At 58.0% G+C, this 23,733-nt stretch overlaps 6 protein-coding genes across 6 annotated transcripts; 4 read left to right on the top strand and 2 right to left on the bottom strand.

The window, feature by feature from the left end:
• Positions 1 to 8,259: 8,259 nt before the first annotated feature.
• B0I36DRAFT_89890 (uncharacterized protein) lies at positions 8,260 to 9,163 on the top strand. Its single transcript, XM_046163547.1, has one exon. The coding sequence runs from the start codon at positions 8,335 to 8,337 to the stop codon at positions 9,019 to 9,021; it is 687 nt and encodes a 228-aa protein (XP_046015326.1). The 5' UTR covers positions 8,260 to 8,334; the 3' UTR covers positions 9,022 to 9,163.
• Positions 9,164 to 14,010: 4,847 nt separating this feature from the next.
• B0I36DRAFT_317913 (uncharacterized protein) lies at positions 14,011 to 14,590 on the top strand. The gene has a single exon (XM_046153217.1). The coding sequence runs from the start codon at positions 14,141 to 14,143 to the stop codon at positions 14,396 to 14,398; it is 258 nt and encodes an 85-aa protein (XP_046015325.1). The 5' UTR covers positions 14,011 to 14,140; the 3' UTR covers positions 14,399 to 14,590.
• Positions 14,591 to 16,586: 1,996 nt separating this feature from the next.
• B0I36DRAFT_317912 (beta subunit of citrate lyase) lies at positions 16,587 to 18,010 on the top strand. Its single transcript, XM_046153216.1, has 2 exons — positions 16,587 to 16,767; positions 16,866 to 18,010. The coding sequence occupies exons 1-2, from the start codon at positions 16,710 to 16,712 to the stop codon at positions 17,861 to 17,863; spliced, it is 1,056 nt and encodes a 351-aa protein (XP_046015324.1). The 5' UTR covers positions 16,587 to 16,709; the 3' UTR covers positions 17,864 to 18,010.
• B0I36DRAFT_317908 (uncharacterized protein) lies at positions 18,011 to 19,745 on the bottom strand. The gene is made up of 4 exons (XM_046153215.1): positions 19,551 to 19,745; positions 19,354 to 19,372; positions 18,987 to 19,278; positions 18,011 to 18,922 (listed from the first exon to the last, which is right to left on the bottom strand). Exons 1-4 carry the CDS (start codon positions 19,589 to 19,591, stop codon positions 18,459 to 18,461), a joined length of 816 nt encoding a protein of 271 aa, XP_046015323.1. The 5' UTR covers positions 19,592 to 19,745; the 3' UTR covers positions 18,011 to 18,458.
• Positions 19,746 to 20,399: 654 nt separating this feature from the next.
• Positions 20,400 to 21,698, top strand: B0I36DRAFT_89763 (ChaC-like protein-domain-containing protein). The gene is made up of 4 exons (XM_046163546.1): positions 20,400 to 20,585; positions 20,657 to 20,706; positions 20,780 to 20,784; positions 20,909 to 21,698. Exons 1-4 carry the CDS (start codon positions 20,495 to 20,497, stop codon positions 21,567 to 21,569), a joined length of 807 nt encoding a protein of 268 aa, XP_046015322.1. The 5' UTR covers positions 20,400 to 20,494; the 3' UTR covers positions 21,570 to 21,698.
• Positions 21,699 to 22,369: 671 nt separating this feature from the next.
• On the bottom strand, positions 22,370 to 23,140 carry B0I36DRAFT_360626 (uncharacterized protein; the record flags this gene model as incomplete). Its single annotated transcript, XM_046158346.1, has 5 exons — positions 22,370 to 22,446; positions 22,504 to 22,748; positions 22,816 to 22,922; positions 22,995 to 23,067; positions 23,121 to 23,140. 5 exons carry the CDS (start codon positions 23,138 to 23,140, stop codon positions 22,370 to 22,372), a joined length of 522 nt encoding a protein of 173 aa, XP_046015321.1.
• Between the last annotated feature and the right edge of the window lie 593 nt (positions 23,141 to 23,733).

The following is a 23,733-nucleotide window of genomic DNA, read 5'->3' as shown; positions in this document are numbered from 1 at the left end:
CCACCGTCTTTCCGGCATCGTACAGCAAGCCGCGACGAACTCCAAGGACAGGCAGCCCACATCTCTTCTCTCGAGCTGGTTGGGTGCATATGGTTGGCGTGGAACGGCAGGCTGCGGCTGCCTTGCTTTGCTGCCGCTCCTCGCCCGATTACATGACTGACGGATTGGCTGATTGACTGAGCGGCTTGGCGGAAGGACAAAGAACTTGACGAGCTGAGTCACGGAATAGATTCCAGCCATCTCATCTCGCATGTCCAGTCGCTTGTCCTCCCTGGCCTGCAGGCTGTGCCTCGCCGTGCGACCACTTGCGAGCCACGATGACCAGCGCCTTGATGCTTGAAAGGCGTTCAGTCAGGTGGCAGGTGGAGACTGACGATATTGGATGCGATGACTTGGGCCCAATTGAGGCCGTCGAGCAGGCACGCTTGGGGCTCTGCTACTCCCCATTAGCATTAGCACGGCCAGCCTCCCGCGCCTGGTGATATTGTCTGTTTGCTTGATCAGCCATGGGTCGTGTTTGATAGTCCGCTAGCAGCATCATAGCCTGGTGATGGTTAGGTGGTAGTCTTGAAGCCCCCAGAGGGCCCGAGCACCCACGGCAGCCGAGAGTGCACAGACGGGGTTGGGGACGGTGGTGGAAATGGAAATCCTCCTCTGCGCCATGTGGGCAGGGGTCGGCATGGCTCTGATGGGCCTTGAGAAGCGCCGCGGCCAATCACAGCCCCCCTTGCTGCTGCAGGGCAGGCTGGGTGGTGTGGAAGCGGTGTGCTTTGATGATGCGGCATTACGACGATCACCATGGCCATAGCGCCCCTTTGGCAGTCGTCCTACAGTAGCGGGAGGCGTCGCCCAGGGGCCAAGCATCAGCCCCAAGCCAGGACTTGTCGATGCTGCGCTGGGATTGGCAGAGTGGCTGTGACTGGGCGAGTGGGGCCCACCTCCCGTTTTCCACCCTCTTTTTCCATCTTTCCATCCTCGGCCGGCTGCTCGTGTTGCTATTCGCCGCCGCCTGCCGAGCCTGCCGTGTCTTTGTTTCTCTAATAGTACGACGGTCCGAGATGGGATAGGTTACCTGGGAAGGAGGCCCCAGCGCCAGCCAGTCACACGCCACGCGCTCAACCTCCTCCCTCGCTCGCGTGCAAGTCCCGGCCCATCCGTCATTCCGCCGCCGTGCTTTGCGGCCGCCAGCCTTTCTCATCGATGATGGCTCGTCTCCCCCCCCCCCGGCAGCACAAACACGCAAGCCTCGAAATCTTGGCATCGTGCAAGAGTGACACACATGGCCTCTCGGTCGAACCAGGTTTCAGCAAGAATGCACTATTTAGCTAGACCTTGCTCATTAATCGGGGTGCTTTGCTTCACGGCGGAGGAGAGCGTCAAGGAGCATTATGGAAGCCACCGACCCGTCCGGGACATGGATGGCTGGCCCCCAAGGGCCGTTATGCACTCTGTGACATTATTGATCGACGCCTCCAACGGACGACAAGGACCACAAAGCCCAGCAGCTATGATGCTCTCCCCCCTGGCCAGTTCGAAGAAGGCTGCCTGTGACCCATACCTTCCTCAAACACCCACAGCATCAGCGTCAGCAGCGTCAGGCGCCTTTGGGCTAATACTGCGCTGGTATTGCGATCCGCCCGCTGCCGCCGCACCGGTAATTATGGCCACGCTACGCACGGGTCCCACTGCAAAGTCCGGACCATGTGGCGTCTTTCTGGCAATGATCACCGGCCAATAGTGATCGATAGCTTCGATCAGAGGTTCGTTGAAGGCATCGTCCCCGGTGGTGGGTTGTGGCCCTGTTCGCTCTGTGTCTAGACCTCCCGAGGTGCTGCAGCTTGTCGTAAGCTATCTGATGATCTTTGCTTGGCAGCAGCGGGCGGCTGGGCAGCATCACATCACCACCAGACCCTATCCTCTAGCCTACCAGCGTAGGGACGGTAGTCGGCAGTTCCTGTCACGAAAGGTGCCGCAGCACTGCAGATGACTACTCATCTGCTCTAAAATGGTGCATTCATTATTAGTGTATGCATCCAGGCTCAGGCGTTGGCAGGTCAGTTCAGAACCCTTTCGGAGGCTTTACACATCATCGTCATTGGCCACGTTCTCCACTCCCAGCGCTAGCTACGCCGTCATTCTCGGGCTTCCCAGTTGTGCTCTGGTAAGCTGCACCAACCAGCTATTCGCCCTCAGCAACCCTTTCAGATAGTATCAGCACGGGTCAAAATCCTCTCATACACCCGTCTCGAAATGCGGACACGGCGTGTCACACACCAGAGAAAAGTACAAACCCGAACGTGACCAAGGAAACCACCAGAAACACTGAAGACTTGCAAGCAAGTATTGCCAGGAGGTGCGGCATGGTTCACTCTGATTGGTCCCAAGACCGCTGCGCCACACCACCTTTGCACGATCTACCAACCAGGCTGCGCAGACCACCGCTCAAGGGCCGAAAGGAACAGCAAGGACGAAAGACACATCATACATCATACATCACAAGACTTGGGAACAAGACCACTGCGTGATTTGCATCCCTTACGGGCACTACTGCACATACTTTTCCCGCCGCGGGACGGACAGCAGTGGCATATGATATGGAGTTGCATCACCCTGCAGGCGGCCAGCGCCTCACTCTTAATGACATGCTGCTCGTCCCGCTCACACACACGCTTTTCACAAAGTAAACCGTCGCTCGATCCGTTGCAGGCTGCATAATCGAGGGCCCTACGTAGTTGCTACGGTACACGGCGAATACATGAGCCATTATTGAATAACGTTTATTGTAAGGGAGCAACCGATGTAGCTTTGTTGTCTCGCTCGTGAACCCTCACTACATACTGCCGCCAAGGTCGTGTCTGCAGTGTCCCCTAATTTCTGTAGGCGCGCGCTCTCTTACCTTACAGTTCAGGTGATCTGCACCACCGTCGGACCACGTCGAGGCAAGATGCTGCAAAACTACGCACGCAGCAGACGTACCCGCTCCATGATGCTCAAACCACGCAGCATAGGACAGTATCATTCTGCCGGCGTTGCATACGTACGTACGCACGCCTTTTACCAACCAACACACAGAGTCAGTCAAGGGCTGCACCACCGCCTGCACATTGCTACCTCGGCCGGGGGACAATAACAAAAGACCTGATATGGAACATGCAAGACGACCCTGGCCGCATGTACTGCCCAGATGAAAAGAGCAGACCGCCTGGCAGGGCAGGGGTCGGAGAGGCTGGCTGGCTGGGAAGGCTGGCTGGAAGGGAGGGCAGGCAGGCCACCCGGATCTGCCGCGCGCGTGCTAAGATGAGATAGCACCAGCACATTGAGCCGTTTTGGGTGCAGCAAGGACATGTGAGCAACGAAACCAACAAAGCCGATCCCATCTACATGAACATTGGTGGTGGGCAGGCATATGGGCAGCCCATTCGCTCACGATCGACCAGCGTCGTCAACCTCGCCCCCCCCCTGGCTGAACGGTTACGACTTTTGTTTCTTCTTCCTCTTGGCCAGATGATGTGGGGTCCCTCTGGGGCCAATGAGAAGGAGGCTGTGCCCCTGCCGCCACGAGATGGGCCATGCTCTTTCCTTCGAGTGCCCATCTTGTCGATGGCCTGCATGAACACAATTCTTCTCATGGCGTATGCAGGCATGCCTGCACCCAGGCCTGTCTCTCTCGTCTCCCCTTTCACCCACATGCAGCATGGCATGGGCTGGTCAATGCCTCCTCAAGCCCTGCCCATCGGCCTTCTGGGCAGTGATCCCTCGTTTCTGCACTCCCTCACCACCCACGAATGCCCAATAAACCCACCTGGGCTTACCCGATTGTACCCACTTACCGTCCGGGGTTGCACTGCTGGTGGACTCGCCGTTTCCCCCCCCCCCCGCCCCAGCCTGAACATGGGTGCAGCCAGCCAACGAATCAAGTACCCCTGGTCGCACCGCTTCATGCCGAGCCAGTGAGGCGGTCTTGGGAGGGGCGCAGAGTGACTGATCTGACGCTGACGATGGAAGAAAAGGATCGCCCACTCTTTGCGACCCAGAAGCTTCCTGAATCGGGCTGCGACCGAAGAATACAACTGTGCCAGAGACGGAGGTAATCTCGTCAAGAGACTGCCAAGAACCAGGGGTGTCCCTTGCCTGGCCTGCCCGGCCTGATGCAATAATCTCGGGCACTACTGTCCGTCTCCAGACAGCTTTTTTTCACGCCTGAACGGTTCCAGCGACAGGCTTGCTGCTGGTTGCCCCCACCCCCCGTGCACAGGACGTCCAGTAGTCACACACACACAGGCGCACCTCTACATCCAATCCACCCTTGAGATTGGCTATTGCTACCTGCCACGACGCACCAGACGACTTGCTGTAAGCGAGGTATGCATCATGGCCAAGATCGACTTACTGTATCCTCATGGCGGTGCAGGTCTGAGCTCGTACCACTTTCTATCCGTTTTTCTCTTCCAAGGTCTGCTCGCCTTGGCATGGCTTGCCATTGGTCCAGGACGCACGAGTTCGCTCAGGACCGCGAATTCAATGTCCTTACGGTCATGTTCCCACACAGACATCGCCTGTCTCTCTCTCCCCCACGTAAAAGTGGCGGCCGGCAGGCCTGCGAGTCACGACCACGCAGGAGGGCTGACCAGAGTGACCTGCCCCCCTGCCTTGTCCCGCAGTCGCAGCCACAGCCGGTCTCCGTGTCAGGTCTGTCCCATGTGTCTGCAAGGCAAGCTCGGAAAGTTCTCACACTTGAGACTGCCACTCTATCTGGGACGAAAGAAGAAACCAAGTTTTCAGACCAGGGTATGTGTATGCATGTGTGTGTGGATGTGTATGCATGTGTGTGTGGCGCCTACTGTTGCAACGGCGGGACATTGCAGACGACAGAAGAAAGCAGCAGCTTTTGACGGCCGTCAAGTCAGGACAGGGCTAAACAGAGGGTGGTGGAAAGTGGAAGCCATGTCTGCCCCATATCGGCAGCGGGCATTATGGATCGGACGTTCCTGACACCCCTAGGGCATACAGTGACAATGCTAATATTCCCAATGTTGCTTCTTACACGATCACGACGTCTTTGACCGTTGATTCCGGACACGTCGGAGACCCGCAGGCCAGGCCAGGCCCTGCCCACCTGGCTGCTGCCCCTTACCGAACGGGATGAGGTAGGTATCCGGTGATTGCCGCGCGTTCATCTTGGATAAAGTACCATATTGGAACAGTGGGCTGTCAGGGAGCAAAGCAACGGGAAGCCCCGAAGGGATGCATAAGTTCAAGAGTCGGCTGTGGTTGCTCACGACTGATGAAGGGGTTCTAGACCAGCCCTCAGCCATAAGCGAGATCAAGATCAAGATCAAGTGTCGATGCTCCGCCTCGGGAGGATCGTGTGGTCTGAGCGCTCATGCCATCATGATTACAGCTGTCCTTAAAAGACTATACTGGTCGAGGGTGTGCTCGTTCGCATCCGTCCGGATCGTGAGCCTCGTCGTCGTCGCGCGCTGCATTGGCGATGGCTGTCTCGCTCGTCCTCGAGGCGGCCCCATGGACAGGTCTGGACCGCCCCCGGGGGCAGAAGAACGACAGTCGATACTGGTATACGGCTGGCTGGCTGGCGCCTCAACGACGCCACAACAAGCGCAGGATGGCTACCATAGTAGTTCAAACGACGGGAAACACATGAGGCTCCTGCGGCCGCAAACGTAGCCCAGCGGCGTCTCGCTGCTTGTGCGCTGGCGCGCGCCTCGCAGCTATAATCGCTGCGAATGTTATTTACGGTGTCATAGTTGTTGGTATTGGTTGCGATCATGGAGGTGTGTTGGCCGTCCTTCGAGTCTTTGCGTGTGTGCATATGGCTTGTCGATTGTAATACTCGGTAGCCGCGTGGCGCTCTGGTTCGGCACCAGGGCCAAAGCGTACAGCTCAGAGCCGGCGGCTGGCATCATGGCCAGCACGATCGTGACGATGCATCGTCCTCGGCCAACATCGCCGTGGCTTCTGCTGTTATTGGTGGTGATGGTGGTGGTGGTGGTGGCTGTTGTTTGTCGTTGCCTCGTGAGGTGGACACTTGCTGATGCGCCGCCCACTGGTCCAGCCAGTAGCGCCGCGTTCCCGGTGATACGGACAGCCGCCGCTGGCGGGAACCAGTGGGGCGGGCAGTGATTGGCTCCTGACGATCGCGCCTGCCCCAGCAGCAGCAGCGGACAACGGCCTCCAGGGCTGGCCAAATGGTCTGGTCTAGACCTCGAGCCCACTCCTGTGAGCCGCTGTTGTTTAAGCCTCACAACGCGCGCCAAGTGTGCGTGAGCCACGTTGTCAACGCCCCACGAGGCGGCGTTTCCGCCGCGCGCGCAGGCCCCGGCCAAGGCGGCCCTGCTAGGCCCTTTCACGGCCTTAGTCACGGCGCCGCATGAGAGCCACAGCAGCCTGTTGTAGCACACCAGACTACCATAGTAAAGGCTCGAGACAAGGTCATGTATGGTGTATGCCGTGCCGACTATACGACGCCTCCATCCCCACCCGTCGGCGCCCGCCCTCTCTCCCCCGGTCGCCGCGCCGAGCCCGTCAACTCGGCACGCCCGTTGCTGCGAGCCAGTCGGGACCGGCGAGCTCCTGTCATGCCTTGACTAGTCGAACCTTTATCTCTGTCGTCTCCCATAGGGGCGAGCAGAAGAGAAGATGGCGATCATGGCTGCAATCTCGCGATGCACAATGTCCATAGTACAAAGGGGAGGCGTCCAAATGGGCCAGGCGAGGCTCCTCGGCGGCCTCTGCACACAAGCCACACGACCTACACATTCCCACGTTTCTACAGCCACAAAAAGGCTTGGTCAACACCACCAGCAGGCGTGTCGTTCCGATCTTCTAGGGCAGAGTTAGCAGTTGCTTGTCTTCCCGTGTGTTCAGAGACATTGCCAGAGCTAATGGCCTGCGAGGAATGGCCCCCAAACTTTTCACCCGAGTTCACATTCTGCCTGTCCCGCCATGAGTGACTAAGGCAACACCAAGGTGGCACACTGAGACTCACACAAAGGCACCTGACCTGGCCCATGAGCGACAACGGACGCCGCAAAGAAAAGGGACCCGAGACACATCAGACGTTGTCTTGAATCTACACATGCAGATCGTGATTGCGGCTCCGTGGCTGTCAAGGCGGCCCCCCTGGCCCAGGCTTCGACAGGACAGCCCCCCCATTCCATTGCTGGAAGCTGATTCATCTGATAGAGCCACCCGCAGACAAGCCTGGTCTCACGATGCAAGATTCGAGAAGAGCGCCAGACCACGCCAAACAAGATCGAGCCCATCCGCACGTTCTCCCCGGCTTGAGCCATCTTCAACCACGGGTCTCAAACGCGTAGTTGCAAGACATGCACTACACGCCTTCCTGGGCTAGCGTCGAGTCTACGTCTCCCAACAGTCTGGCCACCCAGCCGGAACAGTCCACTTTTGTCGCAGTTTGTAAGACAAGAAATAGAGATATATAGTCTCCAAGTGAACACATTCGCACACAAGAATAAGGATCTAGACAAAAGCCAAGGCGCAGAACCGCACCAGAAACCACGTGTTTCTAGATTCCCCATCAACATCCCCATCCGCATCGATCCGCACTAACACCGCATTGTCAAAAGGCTGTGAGAAGCCGCCCCGCTTGGGCATTTTGCTCCGCCTCGCCATGACTGACGAAGATGATGCATTTCTGCAATCGTCCGATGGCATTCTTCAAGAAAAGGACACAAATCCAGACCCTGGTCTTTCCCGATCTTGTCACCAGGCTCGAGGCGCAGTCTAGACCCTAATGTTCTTTTGGCCATGTCGGAAGTCCGTACCGATCGAAAAACGTGACACGCGCCTATTCTTACACAGGCCCTTTGCGCCACACTTTATCAATTCTTGTGAATAGTGTACGCTGATATGTACAGAGATTGGACGCAAACAGCTTCCTGTACTGCACTTCACACACACACACACACACACACACACACGCCCCGTGGCACATGCCGTTCTTTATGCTCGCGGTGCTACCTAACTTACATAGCTGCTCAGACGACAAAAGCGCCCTCGAGGTCTCACCTGGTATGCAAACCCGTTATGGCCGCATCCGTCGGGGGCCTCATGCGGACGGAGCTCTTTCCGGCTCCCCTTTTCTACCCAAGTACCCAAACAACGAGTCAAAAATGCTTGAGGTGAGACATATCAGCAGCGCGCGCGACCAAACAAGGACAAGAGAGGCATTTGAACCAGCAATGTCCACCAAGAAAGAAAAACCTTACAATGTATTTTCTACACGTGAACTGAGAAAAGAACGATCCCCCAAAAATGTGATACACTGTGAAAGGTGCTTGTTGTGGTCTACAAATGGCTTTATGGCTTGAAGCCTTCAACCACTCCATCCTGTCTTGCACGTCTCTGTCTCTGACAGCCCCAAAGGCGCAAGAGCCAATCACCTTCAACCTTCAACCTCTTCCCACGCCCCAGGCACGGCCCGACCGTCTGGGTCTTGTTCCCCCCTTGCAACACCAGCTCAATCAATGCACACTCGGAAATCCAGAGTTGTTTGCTTTTGCCTTGCTTGATATGCTTGCTTGCTTACCTGCCCCGAACATTGCGGACCACTTGACTGCTGACAACACAATCTCTAAGCACGCACGCAAGGACGTGATTACCAACCCATTCCTAAGTCATTACTCAACTCAACACCAGACAGTCCCTGCTGCACACACAAACACACACGCAAAAAAAAGGAACTTTCATGCGAATACATCACATCATGCAGCAACCACCACCACCAACTTGCATAAACCACGCGCACGGGGGAGGGAGGGGGATACATCCCATGCTGTGCCCTCAACAACCGGGGATATTAAACCCCCCGTCCCTCCCTTCCCTTTCCTTTCCTTTGATCCGATGTTCACCGGAGACTTTTATCTTGAGCCCGGGTTGGGACGGGGGGATGCGCCGATTTATCAAACAGTCTTGAAACTGCCTCAGTGTGGGAGGAAAGGAAAGAAAAAAAAAATCGGGCAAAAGTACTTGTCCGGATGAAAATGTGCATGCCCCCCTGGCGCCGTGCCTGGTCCTTCCGAAACGTGCTTGGCGGGCGGCGTCGCAGCATCCATGTTGTGCTGGGCTGGTGATATATTGCACTCTCATTAACTGCCGCATGGGGTAGCAGAAGGGGGGCCTGGTCATAGTAAGCAGACGAAGGAAGCGGGGGAGGTAGAAAGAGATGCGATAAGAAATCCGGCGCTGTTTTAGAACTTGGGTCACCGTCTCCGTTTGATCGTCGTCGTCGTCGTCGTCGTCGTCGTCTCTCCCCGAGTTGTCAATGCATTCTTGTTTTCGGCTATCTGTGCCAATCGCTTGGCATTTCGGGGTGTGGGGATCCGAGAAACCCGAGTGTTGCTGTCTCGTCTTGTCTCCCCGGCCGCGTGTACACTGGAGACAAGACGAGACAAGACATGCCTTAATCCGAGATGCAATAATGTGCTGCTGTTTGCCTGTACGTCACCCATGTGACTTTCAGGATTTGCAAATTTGTAAAGTCGTTGTCAGCCATCTCATACCCAACTGCGAGTGGTGTCAACAAACTCTAGTTTCAGCTCCACAACTCCCCAGCTACGGCAAGCAGCTCAGAAAATGCATTTTCCCAAATCCTCGGGACCGGTTCGCCCCCTGCCATCCCTTGCGGCGTCGGAGCAACTCTCTCTGCTATAGTTTCCGAAGCAAACATGTACAACGGGCAAGGCATATGCGAAGAAAGAAAAAGTCCCCGCGTGTAGAAGGGAAGGGGATCCTCCATGCTCGTGCGGCGTGTGCAACCATGACCCGACAAGTTTGGGATACAGAATGCTTGCGCGTGCAATCGTCCGAAACGGTGCCGATGGCTACGTCAATTCCGGAGCAAAGGCTCAGGCAGGTATGCAGACCGACTAGCCGAGACTGCGCGTTGCCGGCGTAACACACACCGTCATCGAGGGAGCAATGTTTGTTGCTACCGCTGCACGCATCCGTGAGCCAGTTCGTCAGCGGACCACACCTAAAATCGTCGGATCCTGGAGCCTCCTCTCCCTTGCGCCGTAAAGCGAGGTCCTCTGAAGGTTTCCCTGCCCATCTTCGCGTCGTTCTTCCAGAAGGATCATCGGGGTGGCCACGGACCGATGCAATTGCTTGCATAGGGAATGATTGCCTAGCGCGTGCAACTCTGAGGGTGTCTCCCTATGAAGTCTCCGAGTTTCTTCGCGCGCGCCTGTGCAGAAGTCCTGCGCGACGTCACAGCGGCGATGGCCGACCTGGTTGGTGCTGTGCGCATCCTATAGCGAATCACTTCCTAAGGGATCGAAAATGTACACGCGGGCAGGATCCAAAGGGCCCAGAAATAACGAGGCGGGAAACAATCCCGGGTCCCTCGTACATAGTTCCTCGCCCATAAACCCCAGGGATTGCGGGGCATGCCCCGGGCAGGGTCGTACTAAGGGATTCAGGGTCTTCCGGCTCCTGAGTACAACGGGGCGACCTGGTGAGCTGTCTTGAGGGGGCAACGCAGCGATGCCAGGATCGAGCCTGCAGACACCGAGGCGGCATGTAAGACGAAGCCTCAAGTGCCTGCTCAGCATTATGCCGCTCGCAGCATTGAAGGGTCCACGAGGCGGCGCAGGGTCCAGGCGACGGGATCAGGGTTTCAGGGAGGCACGCGGCTAGAGCGTTGGACCCTGCAAATCTTAGGAATGAGGCTGCGCGGAAGGGCGAGCAACCCTTGTCGCCCGCTCCGGGCTGCCCCAAGGATCTGCCTGCCGCCCCGTTGAACTGTCACTGAGCACGCACCGCACCTTGTTTTTCTTCCTAGAGAAAAGGAAGCGTCGCCGTGTGCACAGACCGCTGGACCATCTATGCGCATTGCCTCGTGCTGCTGTGGCGGCAAGCCGTGTCGAGGCGGGGCTGTTGCATTGCAGACGCTCGTGACGTTCGCTCCCGACACGCAGAGACTGGTCGGGCTCGTGCACTCACAAGTGAAATTCTGTGCCTCGTACATCGGGATCTCCATGCTCTGTGCAATGCTGGCCTCGAAGAGTGTGGAGCACATTGAGCTGGAATCAGACCCTGCTATCCAGACGATTCGTCACGCTGAAATCATCCATGGATTGGTACTATTGAGGGATTGCATCGACGTCGTTGCACCCATCGGACTGCCGCACCACAGCCCGTGGGGCTGAGGTGTCAATCATGGCCGTGCTACAACAGACGCCATAGTTAGCCCTTGTGCGCCCGCTAGGGACAGAGGATGCGGATCGGTTTGCCTCTACTGGCACTCTGGGCCGCTCCATCCATTCCACGATCCTATCCTAGCGTGTGATTAACGTCAGAGCCAGCGAGAGTCCAGGGTACGCAGTCTAGGGTTGTGCTGGTCAGGGAGCTTCGAGGCGGGCCAGCCGCTTTGCGTGTCATCATCATGACCCAGGACCGGCAGCCAGAGCGGGGAGTTTGAGGCCCATCGATTGGATGCCATGGCCCGCATCAAGCTGTCGCCACTGGCGCTGTCTGGAGCCGTGCCGCCCGCCGTAAACAACAAAGTCCGTGAGGCTGCTGCAGCCTGCTGGTCGCATTAGCACGAAGCGCGTCGATCCTTTGGGAATAGGGCGCCGAGGGTGTGGCAGGATACTGCAGGCTGCTCAGCAAGAATGAACGTGCGTGCCTTGCCGCCGCCGCCGCGCCAACATGCCTGTCTGCTACTGTGGGCTGCCATCGATCGTAGTACGATGGCCATTGAGACTTGTGACGAAACAGTCGGAACAACGATTTGAATCCACCCATCCCTTTGCTGCACGGCGGCGACGACGGGCTGGGGCGGGAGCGCGATGGCGTCAAGGTCGGCGGCACGGCGCAGGCTCTGAAACAGCTGGCCAAGGGCCCGTCGATGCAGAGCGGAAGGCTACTGGGGGCCGTGGGCGTGACTGTCGAGATGCTTTGTTGGTGTCACTGTGGCTGCATGGGACTACCTACAGGAGAGGCGCGGGTGACCTTGGATGCAGTGTTGCAGTGGGTGGTGACAAAGGTCATTGTTTGGTGCCAGGCTTGCTCCTCGGTGGCGCCTTCCGCATGGCCTGCCTATTGTGTCTGGACCGCTCTGAGACATTTGGACGCCCATCCGCATCCAAGCCACAGTCGATCCCAGCCGCGGGCTCCGGGACTCGACATCAGCGAGACCATCAACCGGAGTGATCGTCTCGCTCCTCAGGCCCGGCTCCCCAGGCTCGTCTCAGCGATCGACCACCTCCGCTCCCCGATGCCATCACTGCGCAGCGTTGATCGCGCTCCGCCCCAGCACGGCATTGTCGACGGCTCCCCCGGGCGGAGGAGGTGTCTCGGCGCAGGTTTGGCAGAACCAAACCACTGGTTGCTGCCCCGAAGATGGCATCATTTCGCGGTCCACAATTGCGACCTGGTGCCAATCGCTGGCCCACTGGCGAGGGCTGCGCCCGGGGACGTCCGCAGTATTGTGGTGAGAACAAGAGCTGCAGCTAGGACGATCCACGACCCATCCTGTTGCGATGACTGGCATCCTTGACTCCAGCGAGGGAGCCATAATTAGCAATTGACAACGTGGTGTGCGTGTGGGCTTTCTCAACTGCCCTCCCGCCTGCGGCCGACCACCCGACCGGCCTTTGGGGTGGGGGGGGGGGGGGCGCGGAGTTGCCGCGCTGCCGGGCCTCCGGCCGCCTGCCCGGCCGTCCTTGTCCGCGCCGGCAGTTGCACCCATGCAATGCTATTATTGGCTGGCGGCTAGCAAGCGCTCTGGCATGTCGACGTCAACCAACACAGCACTGGTACAGTTTCATGATTGGCAGTGACTCGCCGTTCGTGTTAGTATAGGCCGGGGAATGAATCGTTGGCGAGATTACAAGTGGTAGGTAGCACTGCGCTCAACATTCTTCACCATCATCACCGGGCGCCTGTACTCAGATCACCATGCAGTGGTCGCTGCAGCGGAGATTGGCCTTCGCAGGTCACCGTAGCAACACCGCGTCCAAGTGCGTGTTGGAGAGGCTCTGCCGTGCACTGCATGTTTTGTCAGATTCGATGGGGGCTATCTACAGCAGGTTTGCATAATTCAAGACCACCGCAGGTAGCTCTTGCCATCGCACCGGGGTTTTGGTGTCTACGCAAAGACATCATGCTGCTGGTCTTGTCCAGGAAAGCCCTACTTGGTTGGTACCTGCCACTCATGTGACCGAGGTGAAAATGAGCTATTGACGGAGTCTGCCGCGGGCCACGGTCCATCTGTAGACACGCATTGGGTGTTGTGTTGTGCTGAGGACTCCAGGGTCACCGAATTTCCGCGTCCATCTTGAAGCCACACCACCCTGGTCCAAGCCGCGAATGACAGGTTTATTGATGGCACTTGCTTTTCTCCCTGATCCTTCTTCTTGAGACATTGACAGGCCGACGCGACGGGAAAGTGAGAACGCCTCAGGTCAGCTGGTCAACCGTGCGCCGCGCGCGGAATTCCTAGCCTCCATGCTTGTCTCAGGCACATTCATGCCCACCCAAATCAAGACACAACACGGAAAAGCCCATCACGCTTCCAGCATGACCAACGATGCAGGCGAAACGTCTTCATGATGGGTCCTCGTTTTCGACCCAGTGCCCTGTCTGAGACACAGATCTTCATCGACCCTTTCCGCCTCCAGGCCTGGAGCGTACCTTCTCACCTCACCTTTCCCAGCTAAGGGAGCGAATAATTAGTTCTCGCCAGACAGAGGCGCGACACACGACATCTCAGCCACACAAGAAGCAAGGAGCAGGAGAGGGCGGCAATTTTCTTCGTCGTGCAAGCTCAGAGCCTCGCAATGGCGCATCACCAGGCCATCCGCCACGCTCACTTCCCGAGAGTCCCATGACCCTGGTCTGAGACGAAGAGGCATTTCGATCTTCCTGCGACGGGCCGCGGCAGACACTCATTGTTGATTGTACAGCCGGCGTGTGTCAGGTGACGAGGAGGCATGCATGATGGCCAGAACCATCCCTTCTGGGGCGCCGAGTAGTGTTTGAGGAGAGCCTGGTCGCATCTGTGATATGGCCAAGCCGTACGTCTCATTCGCAGTCGCTTGCGAGAGCGGATGGAGGTAAAAGCGAGCATGGAGCCTGAGATCGTGATCGCCTTCCGATGACCCACGCTGCTTCCGTCCTGGTGGCTCGTGAACTTTGTTTTATGCTCGGGACAGGTCTCCTGGCTCCGGCATTGGAACACTCTCATCCCTCACTAACCGTGCAAAGGAAAAACACTACCTGGCTGTCACGGCATTCTCCCTCATCCCACACGGCAGATGGCGCAAATCGTTTGGTTCATGCTTCAAGAGGGCGTGTCACGAGCGCGGAGATGCCTTGTGGAGGCTTCCTTCTCCGCTTGGCCGATATGGCATAGTGGCGGCTGTGCCTGACTTCGCCTCGTCTACAATTTGCCAACCTTGAGACATCCCTTCATTCCGCGCACCGACGTCATGGTCTACACTTGACTTCGTCCCACGCCAGCATGGCGGAAGCTTGTAAGTCGCAGGCCAAGAAGGGCTACGTCCTACTTTAATAAACTCACAGCTACAGCGACCTATCTCCCGGGCAACGAGACATGGGATCCAGAGTGGGCTGATATCAGTCGTCTCTTTCTTGAAGATCTTATGGCTCCCAGCCTTGCGCGAGGTATTTCGGTTCAAGGAGCGGAAGAGACACAGTCTATAAGCTGTGCACTCCCGTCGAGCCGCAACGAAGAATGCAGGTATCTCACCTAAGCTGGAAGGTAAGGCTCACATGCTCGGGTCTTTCCATGTGAGGCGGACGAAGTTGTTTTCCAACTACCCGCATGCAGGGAGCTATACATAGTACACAAGACAGGACACAGAAGGAACAAATGACAGACGGGTGAGGCTTGCCTACGTTCCGAACACACAGCGGACGGAAAATGCGGAAGGTTCGCAATGCTCCGGCCCCCTTGCGATCATTGGCGGCCTGCCTGGCTGTTGCGCCGAATCGCAGGGCTGTCTACATAAGAGTGTCTTGGGGGCGGAGAAATGCCATGTCTCAGAGCCCAGATTCGTCCGCGTGCGTGCGTGTATCTGGCCTTTTCGGCTCGGTTTGTTATTGTCTCAGATCCGTCTCCTGGCCTCTCACAGGGCGGAAGTAAAACATGGTAAACAAATCTAGAAAAGGGTTTCGCGGAGGCGTGTCCGGAGGCCACGAACGCTTTGTCCATCTTGATCTTGACACTGCCGGGGCGTTCGTTTCGTTTCGTATGGAGAATGGATGTTCAATATACCACGGCGGGTACTCATTATCACCACACCCGCACACTGCCACGCTGGGTGGATATTCTGTGGCGTGACGGCAAATCTAAGGCTGGGCAGCGTGGTGTCCCTTCGCAACGCCACAGGGGGCCGGCGATGTTGGTCTATCCTTGGATGCGAACCACCTATTTCCAGGTACTACTCGAGGTGCCGTGCTGTTGGTCGCAAAGCACCGTGGCAGCTTCTCTCTGCCGTCCCAGGGCGAGGCCACTGATATAAAGGTGGCCTAGTTGGAGCGGCGAAGACATTGCTGCAGAGTAGTGCGAGCTGGGGCAGGAGGTGCAGAGTCCACGACTGGCTTCCATGCTTGGGGGCATCGCAATGTGATGAAGAGTAGAGATGTGTCCAAAACTTATGATAAATACCACCTTCTAAGTCTGCTTTTACTGGGGTAATCGGGGTAACCTCTTGAAAAGACATATATATGAAGGTAAGCACGCGGAGGGGGAGAATGTGCTTTGGATCCAGAGTCTGGCGTGTAAGAAAGGACAACTCCAACTAGGAGCGTAAAAGGTGCCACCTGCTTGACTGTACCTCGAGGACACCCAACCTATATTCCCGTGTGTTGCCATCTCGCGTATGCTCAGAGTGTCAATGAGGCAGTGAAAACGCCCAAGCTGACTGTATGAGCCGACACATGGTCTTTCACTGAAATAGGTCCAGCTGGATTCACTCGTCTTCTGGAAGAGCATGTCAAGTCTTGCCATACTCGCTCTGCGATCATTCTCTCAAATTAGGTCAGGGAAGTTTTTGAGAAAGAGACCAGGTCTATATGGGGTTGCCATTTCGGGGTTTCCTTTCTTCTTCTTCTTCTTCTTGAGTTCCGTTACCAGTTTGTACTGATCTAGAGCACAATTCGTAGGTTACCAGTCGTTACTGGTGCGCACAAGTGTGTAAACCGCGAGGGAAAGCTCGGATCGGAATTGGGAGCATGTGTTCTATACCGGTCATGCGATCCCCCTGGTCCCAATCGCGCCCGCACGTGTCGTCAGATGTGTGTCATACTCAAACACATGTAGCTTGTGTGCGTCTGCACCGTTCAAACATGTGTGCGCCTCTAGATGAGAAGAGTTGACGATGTAGATAGGTCCTATCAAGGGTTCGCAGCTCGGCGCATACCCCGCACAACTTCCAGGGATCCCCGGGGGCGCTTCCGCGCCGCTGGGATCGTGCACCGGCGCCTCGGCTCCTCCTGCCCAGCTGCCGTGGGGCAGGCCCGTCGTCTTCCCCGCAGCGCCGTCGTCCGCCGGCGCCGGCCCACCATAGCTCTGCTCTGTTGGGGGCGGACTTGCGCTTTCACAAAGACGACAACGACTCGTCATATCTCCGCCTGTGTGCGCAGTCTCCCAAAGCCGTCACAGATATCTGACCCGCCGACGAGGGTTCCAAAAGAGAGAGATGGCAGCAGCACTCTCGGCGCGCTCCAGCGCGATCCTCCGGCGCTCTCTCCTCTACGGTAATCCTACCCCAACCGCCGGGGAACCACGGCCACTCTCAAGAGAACTCGCAAAGTAGCTAACCAGTACCACCCGACGTCCCGCACACGACACACAGTCCCGGCCTCCTCCCCACGGATGCTGCAAAAGTCCCTCGGCCTCACCTCCGACAACATCACCTACGACCTCGAGGACAGCGTCACCCCGGCCGCAAAGCCCACGGCCCGCCAGGCCCTGCGCGAGCACCTCACCAACCTCTCCTCGTCCTCGTCTCCAGGACAGCGGCCGCTAAACATTGGCGAGCTCGCGATCCGGATCAACGCCGTCTCGACGCCCTATGCTCTCGACGACCTCACCGCGCTCGCGGCGCTGCCGCACCTGGACGCCATCGTGGTGCCAAAGGTCAACTCGGCCAGCGACCTGAGCTTCGTGACAGACGCCCTGCGGCACCTAGCTCCGGAGCGACACAACACGACAACGACGACGACCAGCAACAGCAGCACCACATCACAGGAAGAAGAAGAGGAGGCGTCCCGCCGCCAGCAGCAACCACTCAAGATAATAGCCCTCATCGAGTCGGCCCAGGCGATCCTCAACCTGCCCCAGATCTGCGCGTCCTCGCCCTACCTGTCGGGCCTGATCTTCGCGGCCGAGGACTTCGCGCTGGACCTCTCGCTGACCCGCACCCCTTCCCTGTCCGAGTTCCTGTACGCGCGGTCCGCCATCGTCACGAGCGCGCGCGCGCACAACCTCCCCTCAGCGATCGACCTCGTTTGCACGTCGTACCGCGGGCCCGAGGGCGAGGCCAGGCTCGAGGAGGAGTGCTCTGGCGGTAAAGCCCTGGGGTTCAACGGGAAGCAGTGCATACACCCGTCCCAGGTGGCCACCGTGCAGAGGCTGTTCGCGCCGGGAGAGAAGGAGGTCGAGTGGGCGGTCCGGGTGGTCGTGGCGGACGAAAAGGCCGGCCGGGCCGGCAGGGGCGCGTGGACGCTCGACGGGGCCATGATTGACGCGCCCGTCACGGGCAAGGCGAGGGCCGTGGTGGACAAGGCCGCCCGGTGCGGGTTCGACGTCGAAGGGTTGAGGCAGAAGTGGAAGGATCAGGAGCCGGAGTGATTGCTGTACACCACGCCTGAGTGCTTTACTTTGGTGTAAGTAGCAAGCGGGAAATGGAGGGGGGGCCCATGTGTCAAAAAGGGCATTCGTATTCTGCGTATTCCAAAGCCTTTGCGTTTGGCAAAAACTCGCCTATTGTTCAACTCGCAGCTGGCAGAGGGCAGTAATCGTTCAATTGATTCACGCGCATCATGACTAAAGGCTCATCAGTGCAATTCTACAATGCACCATATCCAACCGCGTACGTCTTCTTCGACTGGTTGACCAGCATCACCAATTATCCATCTGCGTGGTCATCATTGCTCGTTTCCATGCGAGCTTTGGGTATCTATCGTGGGCCATTGGCGTCTGCGGCAACACCGCCTTATCGTCACGCAATGCCGGGACAAGCAGAGCCATATCCTTCGCCAGGTGAAGAGGCCCCTCCATAGCATAAAGCTCCAATTGCGGCCGCTGGGCTGAGATGTGCCTTCCATCGTCACCTCGTATGGCCGCAACATTGAGTCTAGCACCTTGGGTTGAGTCCGCTACCCGGCGACCAAAGCGGTGGTGCCTTGGCAGCCTGAAATCTCTTTGCACAACCACCAGCACGCCTCTACTTGAGCTGCTTCAGAATCTCGAACAGGAAGTCCTCGAAGCTCAGCGTGATGTAGCCGTCGCGATCCTCGTCGTACTTCTTGAACACGTCGGTCATGCGCTTCAGGCTGATGCAGGCCTGGACGAACAGGTCGAAGCTGAGCACGTTGGCGCGGTTCTTGTCGTACGTGTAAAAGAGCGTCTCGATAAACTTGGGCGACAGCCGGTAGCCAAAGTTGACCAGAGCGCGCGTGAACTCGTCGAGGCTGATGCTGCCGCTGCGGTCCGTGTCGAACTGGTCGAAGAGCTTGCGCCACTCGGCGAGGAACGACCACAGCCCGCAGAACTCCTGGAAGCCAATGGTGCCCGACCGGTCGCTGTCGAACATGCGGATCATCATGCGGATCGTGTGAGGGTCGAATGGGGTCCAGTCGCCGTTGACGAGCGCGGCGGAGAGTTCCTTCTCGGAAAGCTGGCCGGTTCCTGCTCAGTGGTGTCAGTGAGGTGCACTACGGCGGGCCAAGTACATGGGGGTTCCCAGGCGAACCATTCTTGTCGACAGCCCTGAATAGCGGCAACATCGTGGGGTCGCCTCCAGTCTCGGGCGCTGGCGAAGGCGGTGGCCTGCTCGTGGCCGGGGGGCGACCATGCTGAGTCGGCCGAGGGCCAGTTGCGACAGGAGGTGGTGACATGGGGCCGCGTCCACTTCCAGTGCGGCCAGAGTCGTAATTGTAGCGATCATCGTGGCGGCGGCCAGAGTCTCGCCGGTCACGTTCGCTTGGTAGAGGGGGCGCAGGCTTGGAGTCGTATCGAGAAGGATGAGGCGCGTTTCCGCCCTTCTATATCGCGAGGCAGCGGGGGTTAGATAGTTGCGACGGGCATGCTTTTGTCAGATCCCGAAGGCAGAAACCAACCTGGTCAGGCTCCGCGAACCTATGAAAGAAGCCGTCAGCAAGCCATCTGCAGGAGGAGCAAAAAGGCGACAGGTGCCAAAGCCCGCAGCCCCGTGACGGGACTGAACTTTGTCAGAGGCCGCCTGTATGGCGGGGTACTGGCTGTGGTTGGTCGCGTGGGCCGGGGGGGGGGGGGCGGACAAGATGTCGAAACTCACCTGGGCAGCTCGTCCGGGTTGTAGGGTCTGTTGTATGCCATGGTTGGTGAGTCTGGGGCAGCTGCGAAGATGGAGAGACGAGAGGCAGGAGGAATGGGAAGCAAAGAAGAAAGACGTTGCGCGCTGGTTCTGGGGAGGAGGAGCTGATGGGACGGGGGCTGACTGCCAGGGCAGCTCTGCGTGTCGACCTGCCTGCCGTCCAGAGCTCACTGGGCTTCCATGGCAGCTGTGGTGGGGGCGGCACGGCTATTTGGCCGCTCAAGTTTAGGGGTTTGGCCCCCACTGGTTACGTCTCTGCCCCGCCAGCCCGGCACGCCGCCATCCGCCCGTCGCGTTCCACGGGTCAACCCTGGGCTACATTGGGTATCTATCTGCCAGTCGTCCCGAGGTGATGCTGCTGGTGAGCCTCGCCCGCGGCCCGCCGTTCCTGGAGACCGAAGTGATCTCGTGATCAGAAACCTGCCCGCGCCTGAGACGCCATAGCCACGGTATGCAAGTCAGCCGCTCCAGAACCATGGACGGCACCAGCGCCATTCAAGCCCAGCCGACCGAATAGACTGCGCCACGAAATCATCGCTACGTACTGCGTATGCGTAGCCAGGCCGTAGACCCAGTCCCCGACGAAACAGCCTTGCCGGAGGACCCTGAAGAATCTGGCCCTTCCAGAATGCCCCACCAAGTCCTGCCACTCACTGGGCTGCGCTGTGCTGTGGCCGTCCAGCCCCGATGCTCGGCCCCTGCCGCCGGAGGGGAGCCACCGCCTGTGGACCCCCGCCGTAGCCGCTGCCGCTGCCGTGCCGCCCCTGCCCTCTGCCACGCCTTCCTTTCCTTCCGTTCCGTGCCGGGCCCGATGGCCAGCCACTCTTCTGCAACGCCACCTTACGAGACCGACCAGGCCACCACCCTCCAAGTCATAGTCATACATACGCACTATACCCAGGACCATGACCCACGACGTCAACGGCGACTCGGCCGCCGACGAGTTCTGGCTCTTTGGCTATGGCAGCCTCATCTGGAAACCCCCGCCTCACTTTGGTTCGTTACCGACCCCATCTTCTAAGACCTAGCACTGCTCTCCTGCAGCGGACAAGGCTGACGCTGTCAAGACCGCAGGGTCCCCGGATACGTGACCGGCTATGTTCGGCGGTTCTGGCAAGTGAGTCTCTGATCCAGTAAACCCTCTTGCCTGGCCACGCCGATCCAAGCTAATCCTCCGTTCACACAACCAGGCCAGGTGAGACACAAAACAGCTAGGCCTGGTCGCCTCTTTCTCTCTCCCACTCTCCCTTCCTCAAGAATGGAAATATTTCGGTAGTCTTGTAATACCCAATACTCACCTCCAAGAAAAACAAAACCAGCGAGGACCACAGAGGCACCCCCGAGGCTCCCGGCCGGGTCGTCACCCTGATCGAGCGGGACTTCTGGGCCACCCTGGCCGACGACGTCCAACACCACGACTCGGCGCCCGACCGTGTCTGGGGTGTCGCGTACCGCATCCGCGCCGACAAGGTCGCAGAGGTCAAGGACTATCTCGACATCCGCGAGATCAACGGCTACACGATCCACTACACGGATTTCCAGCCCGCTCCTCCTGCTGCCACCACTCATGATGGACAGGGACGACAACAACAGCAACAACAACAACAACAACAACAAAACCTCCCGCCAACGGTCAAGACGCTAGTGTACATAGGCACGCCCACGAACCCGCAGTTCACCGGCGCCCAGGATCCCCAGGCCCTGGCGGAGCACATCTACCACAGCAGCGGCCCCAGCGGGACCAACAGGGAGTACCTGCTCAACCTGGAGACGGCGCTGGACGCGCTGGCCCCGCCGGACAGCGGCGACGCGCACATCACGGACCTGTGTGATCGCGTCAGGAGGATCGACAGAGGCAGCGGCGGCGGCGGCGCAAGCGCAGCGGTGGTGTCCCCCGTGCAGGAGGAGAACCATGGCGTGGGCAAGAATCACTTCCGTCGGCGGAGTAGTGTGGTCGAGCAGGAGGAGACAGAGAAGTAGACCCAACTCACTGCCTCGCACTCTGGGCCGTCTTCACTTGGTGCCGCATGCTCTACGAGAGGAACTCTAGTGCCAACCTCATACTAGCAGGGGCTGAATAGACTATTCATAGACTCTGTGAACCTGGGTCATAGTTGCATGCACATGCAGCTCACTTCGTGCCTGGCAGCGACGTGTCGGGAATTTTACTGTTTTTCATTTCTGCTCGTGCCCCATCTTCCAGGGACGACAAGCAAGCTATCTGAGTGCAGGGCTCTAATCTGAACGACGCTGAAAAGTCGTGCCAAAGCGTGCACCAGCTTATCCGGCCATCCTCTCTGTGGAAATGTGTCAACGGCCTTTCTGGCGCTGTGCCCGTGCATATTGTCCCCTGCTGTTGGGCCATGCCGCTCCTACGCGACGAAAAAAAAAAGAATGGCTCGCGCGGGGATGCGGTTGTGGTATTGGAGATCGAAAATCTTTTCGTCTTCCGAGATCAATGAAGAAAAGAGATTGTTGTGCCAATATCGAAGAAGAGCGTGCCGCTGAAAAAGAAAGTGCGACACGTCTCAATGAGCGAGTCTGGGACTCGTTGAGTGTGCGAAATTGTCCAGAGAAAAGAGACTCGTGTTCGGCAGTTGCGTATTCTTGCCGCCACGTATCGTACGGGTGAGAAGTCGTGCAGATTCGAACTCGCAGCACATGGGTATCATTCGCCGGGGCCTGTAAGGGAGAATCGAGGATGAACCAGAAGCATGCAGCAAGAAAGCAATGCACATCCAAGAGAGGGCGCCGAATGGAGATGGCTCGCCTGATCTGCTCTAGTACCGAGGTGGTCCTTGAGGAGACATTTGGCTGCTCTGGTCAGGGTAGCCGTAGGCCCCAGGCATCGAGTATCCTGTTGAGAAATTTGTCAGCTTTGCTATGGGACTCTCGATTGTCATCGGCTACGCACCCTGCGCTGGGGGCGCGCCATATGCGCCCTGGGACGGATAGCCGCCTCGTCCATATGCTGGGGCATACATTGCTGGATTCGGGGCCATGCCGTACATGGCGGGTTGGCCTCCAGCATAAGGCATCTGTGACGGGGCGTAACCACCCGCGACACCAAAGCCAGCAGGTCCGACCCGGCCTCCACCGTACCCGCCTTTTGGCCCCGTGTCCGAGGCCTTGTCAACACGAATCGTCCGTCCGTCAAACCTGTGCGGCACTGTTAGCACTCGGTTGTTAGGCATCGACCAGCACGGCCGGCATTGCTCCCACTCACTCGACGTTGTTCATGGCGGCAATCGCTTTCTGTGCATCCTCCTCAGAGCCATAACGAACAAACCCAAAGCCCCGGCTTCGGCCCGTGTCACGGTCCTTGACGACCACCTGTGTGCCGACGACTGTGTTAGTCACGAGGTCTGAACGGGCAACGTCATACGACGATCATCTTGCACCTACAGCTTCGTCAACTATGCCAAACTCCTCGAACTTTTGTCGCAGTGTATACTCCTCCGTGTGCCATGCAAGGCCACTGTGAAATGGTCAGAATCTGCGAACATAAAGTATGTCTTGCGAGGTGCTCACCCAATGAACAGCTTAGACATTTTGGTTGGGGGGGGGTGTGATAGTTGACAGAGATGTTGATGACTGCTCTCACTGCGTTAGACAAACTTTCTTTGAAATGGCCTGTTCCTGGTCTATAGCCAGCCGGACTATGGTATAGGCCCTGAGCACACCATGACTTACTGTGCCTTCTGCCTCAATGACCAGTAGTCAAAATTGTGGGGATAAGGTTGTGATGGCCGAACGAAGCTGCCGAGGTGGCTGACTGGGAATGAATCTGCAGCGGTGGAACGAAGCCGACTGGTTGTATACTGTCGATGAGAAGCGGCGAGCAAGCCGGGCGTAAAAGGCGTGGGATACTGAGAACAGGTACTGGAGTGGTCCCAGAACCAATGCACATTAGCCGAGTTATATAACCGCTGGCCAGCTTGGGATCAACGAGGGACAAGCCGAAGTGCGGATCAAAGTACTAACGGACGGGGTGACGTCGAGGTGGGTGCCACTCAATGGTGCCAGGGGCCCTGCTTGACTTCAGAAACGATCCGCAACATCGTCGACAAGGACTACCCAAACGACCTCATGGTCCGTTCCACACAGCCTGGGTCGGGTGGCCGATGTAGCCCCATTGATCCGA

This window comes from Microdochium trichocladiopsis (assembly GCF_020744255.1).
Source record: "Microdochium trichocladiopsis strain MPI-CAGE-CH-0230 chromosome Unknown B0I36scaffold_3, whole genome shotgun sequence".
NCBI lineage: Eukaryota > Fungi > Ascomycota > Sordariomycetes > Xylariales > Microdochiaceae > Microdochium > Microdochium trichocladiopsis.
Note: the sequence above shows the minus strand (reverse complement) of the source record. Positions and strands in the feature narration are given on the sequence as shown.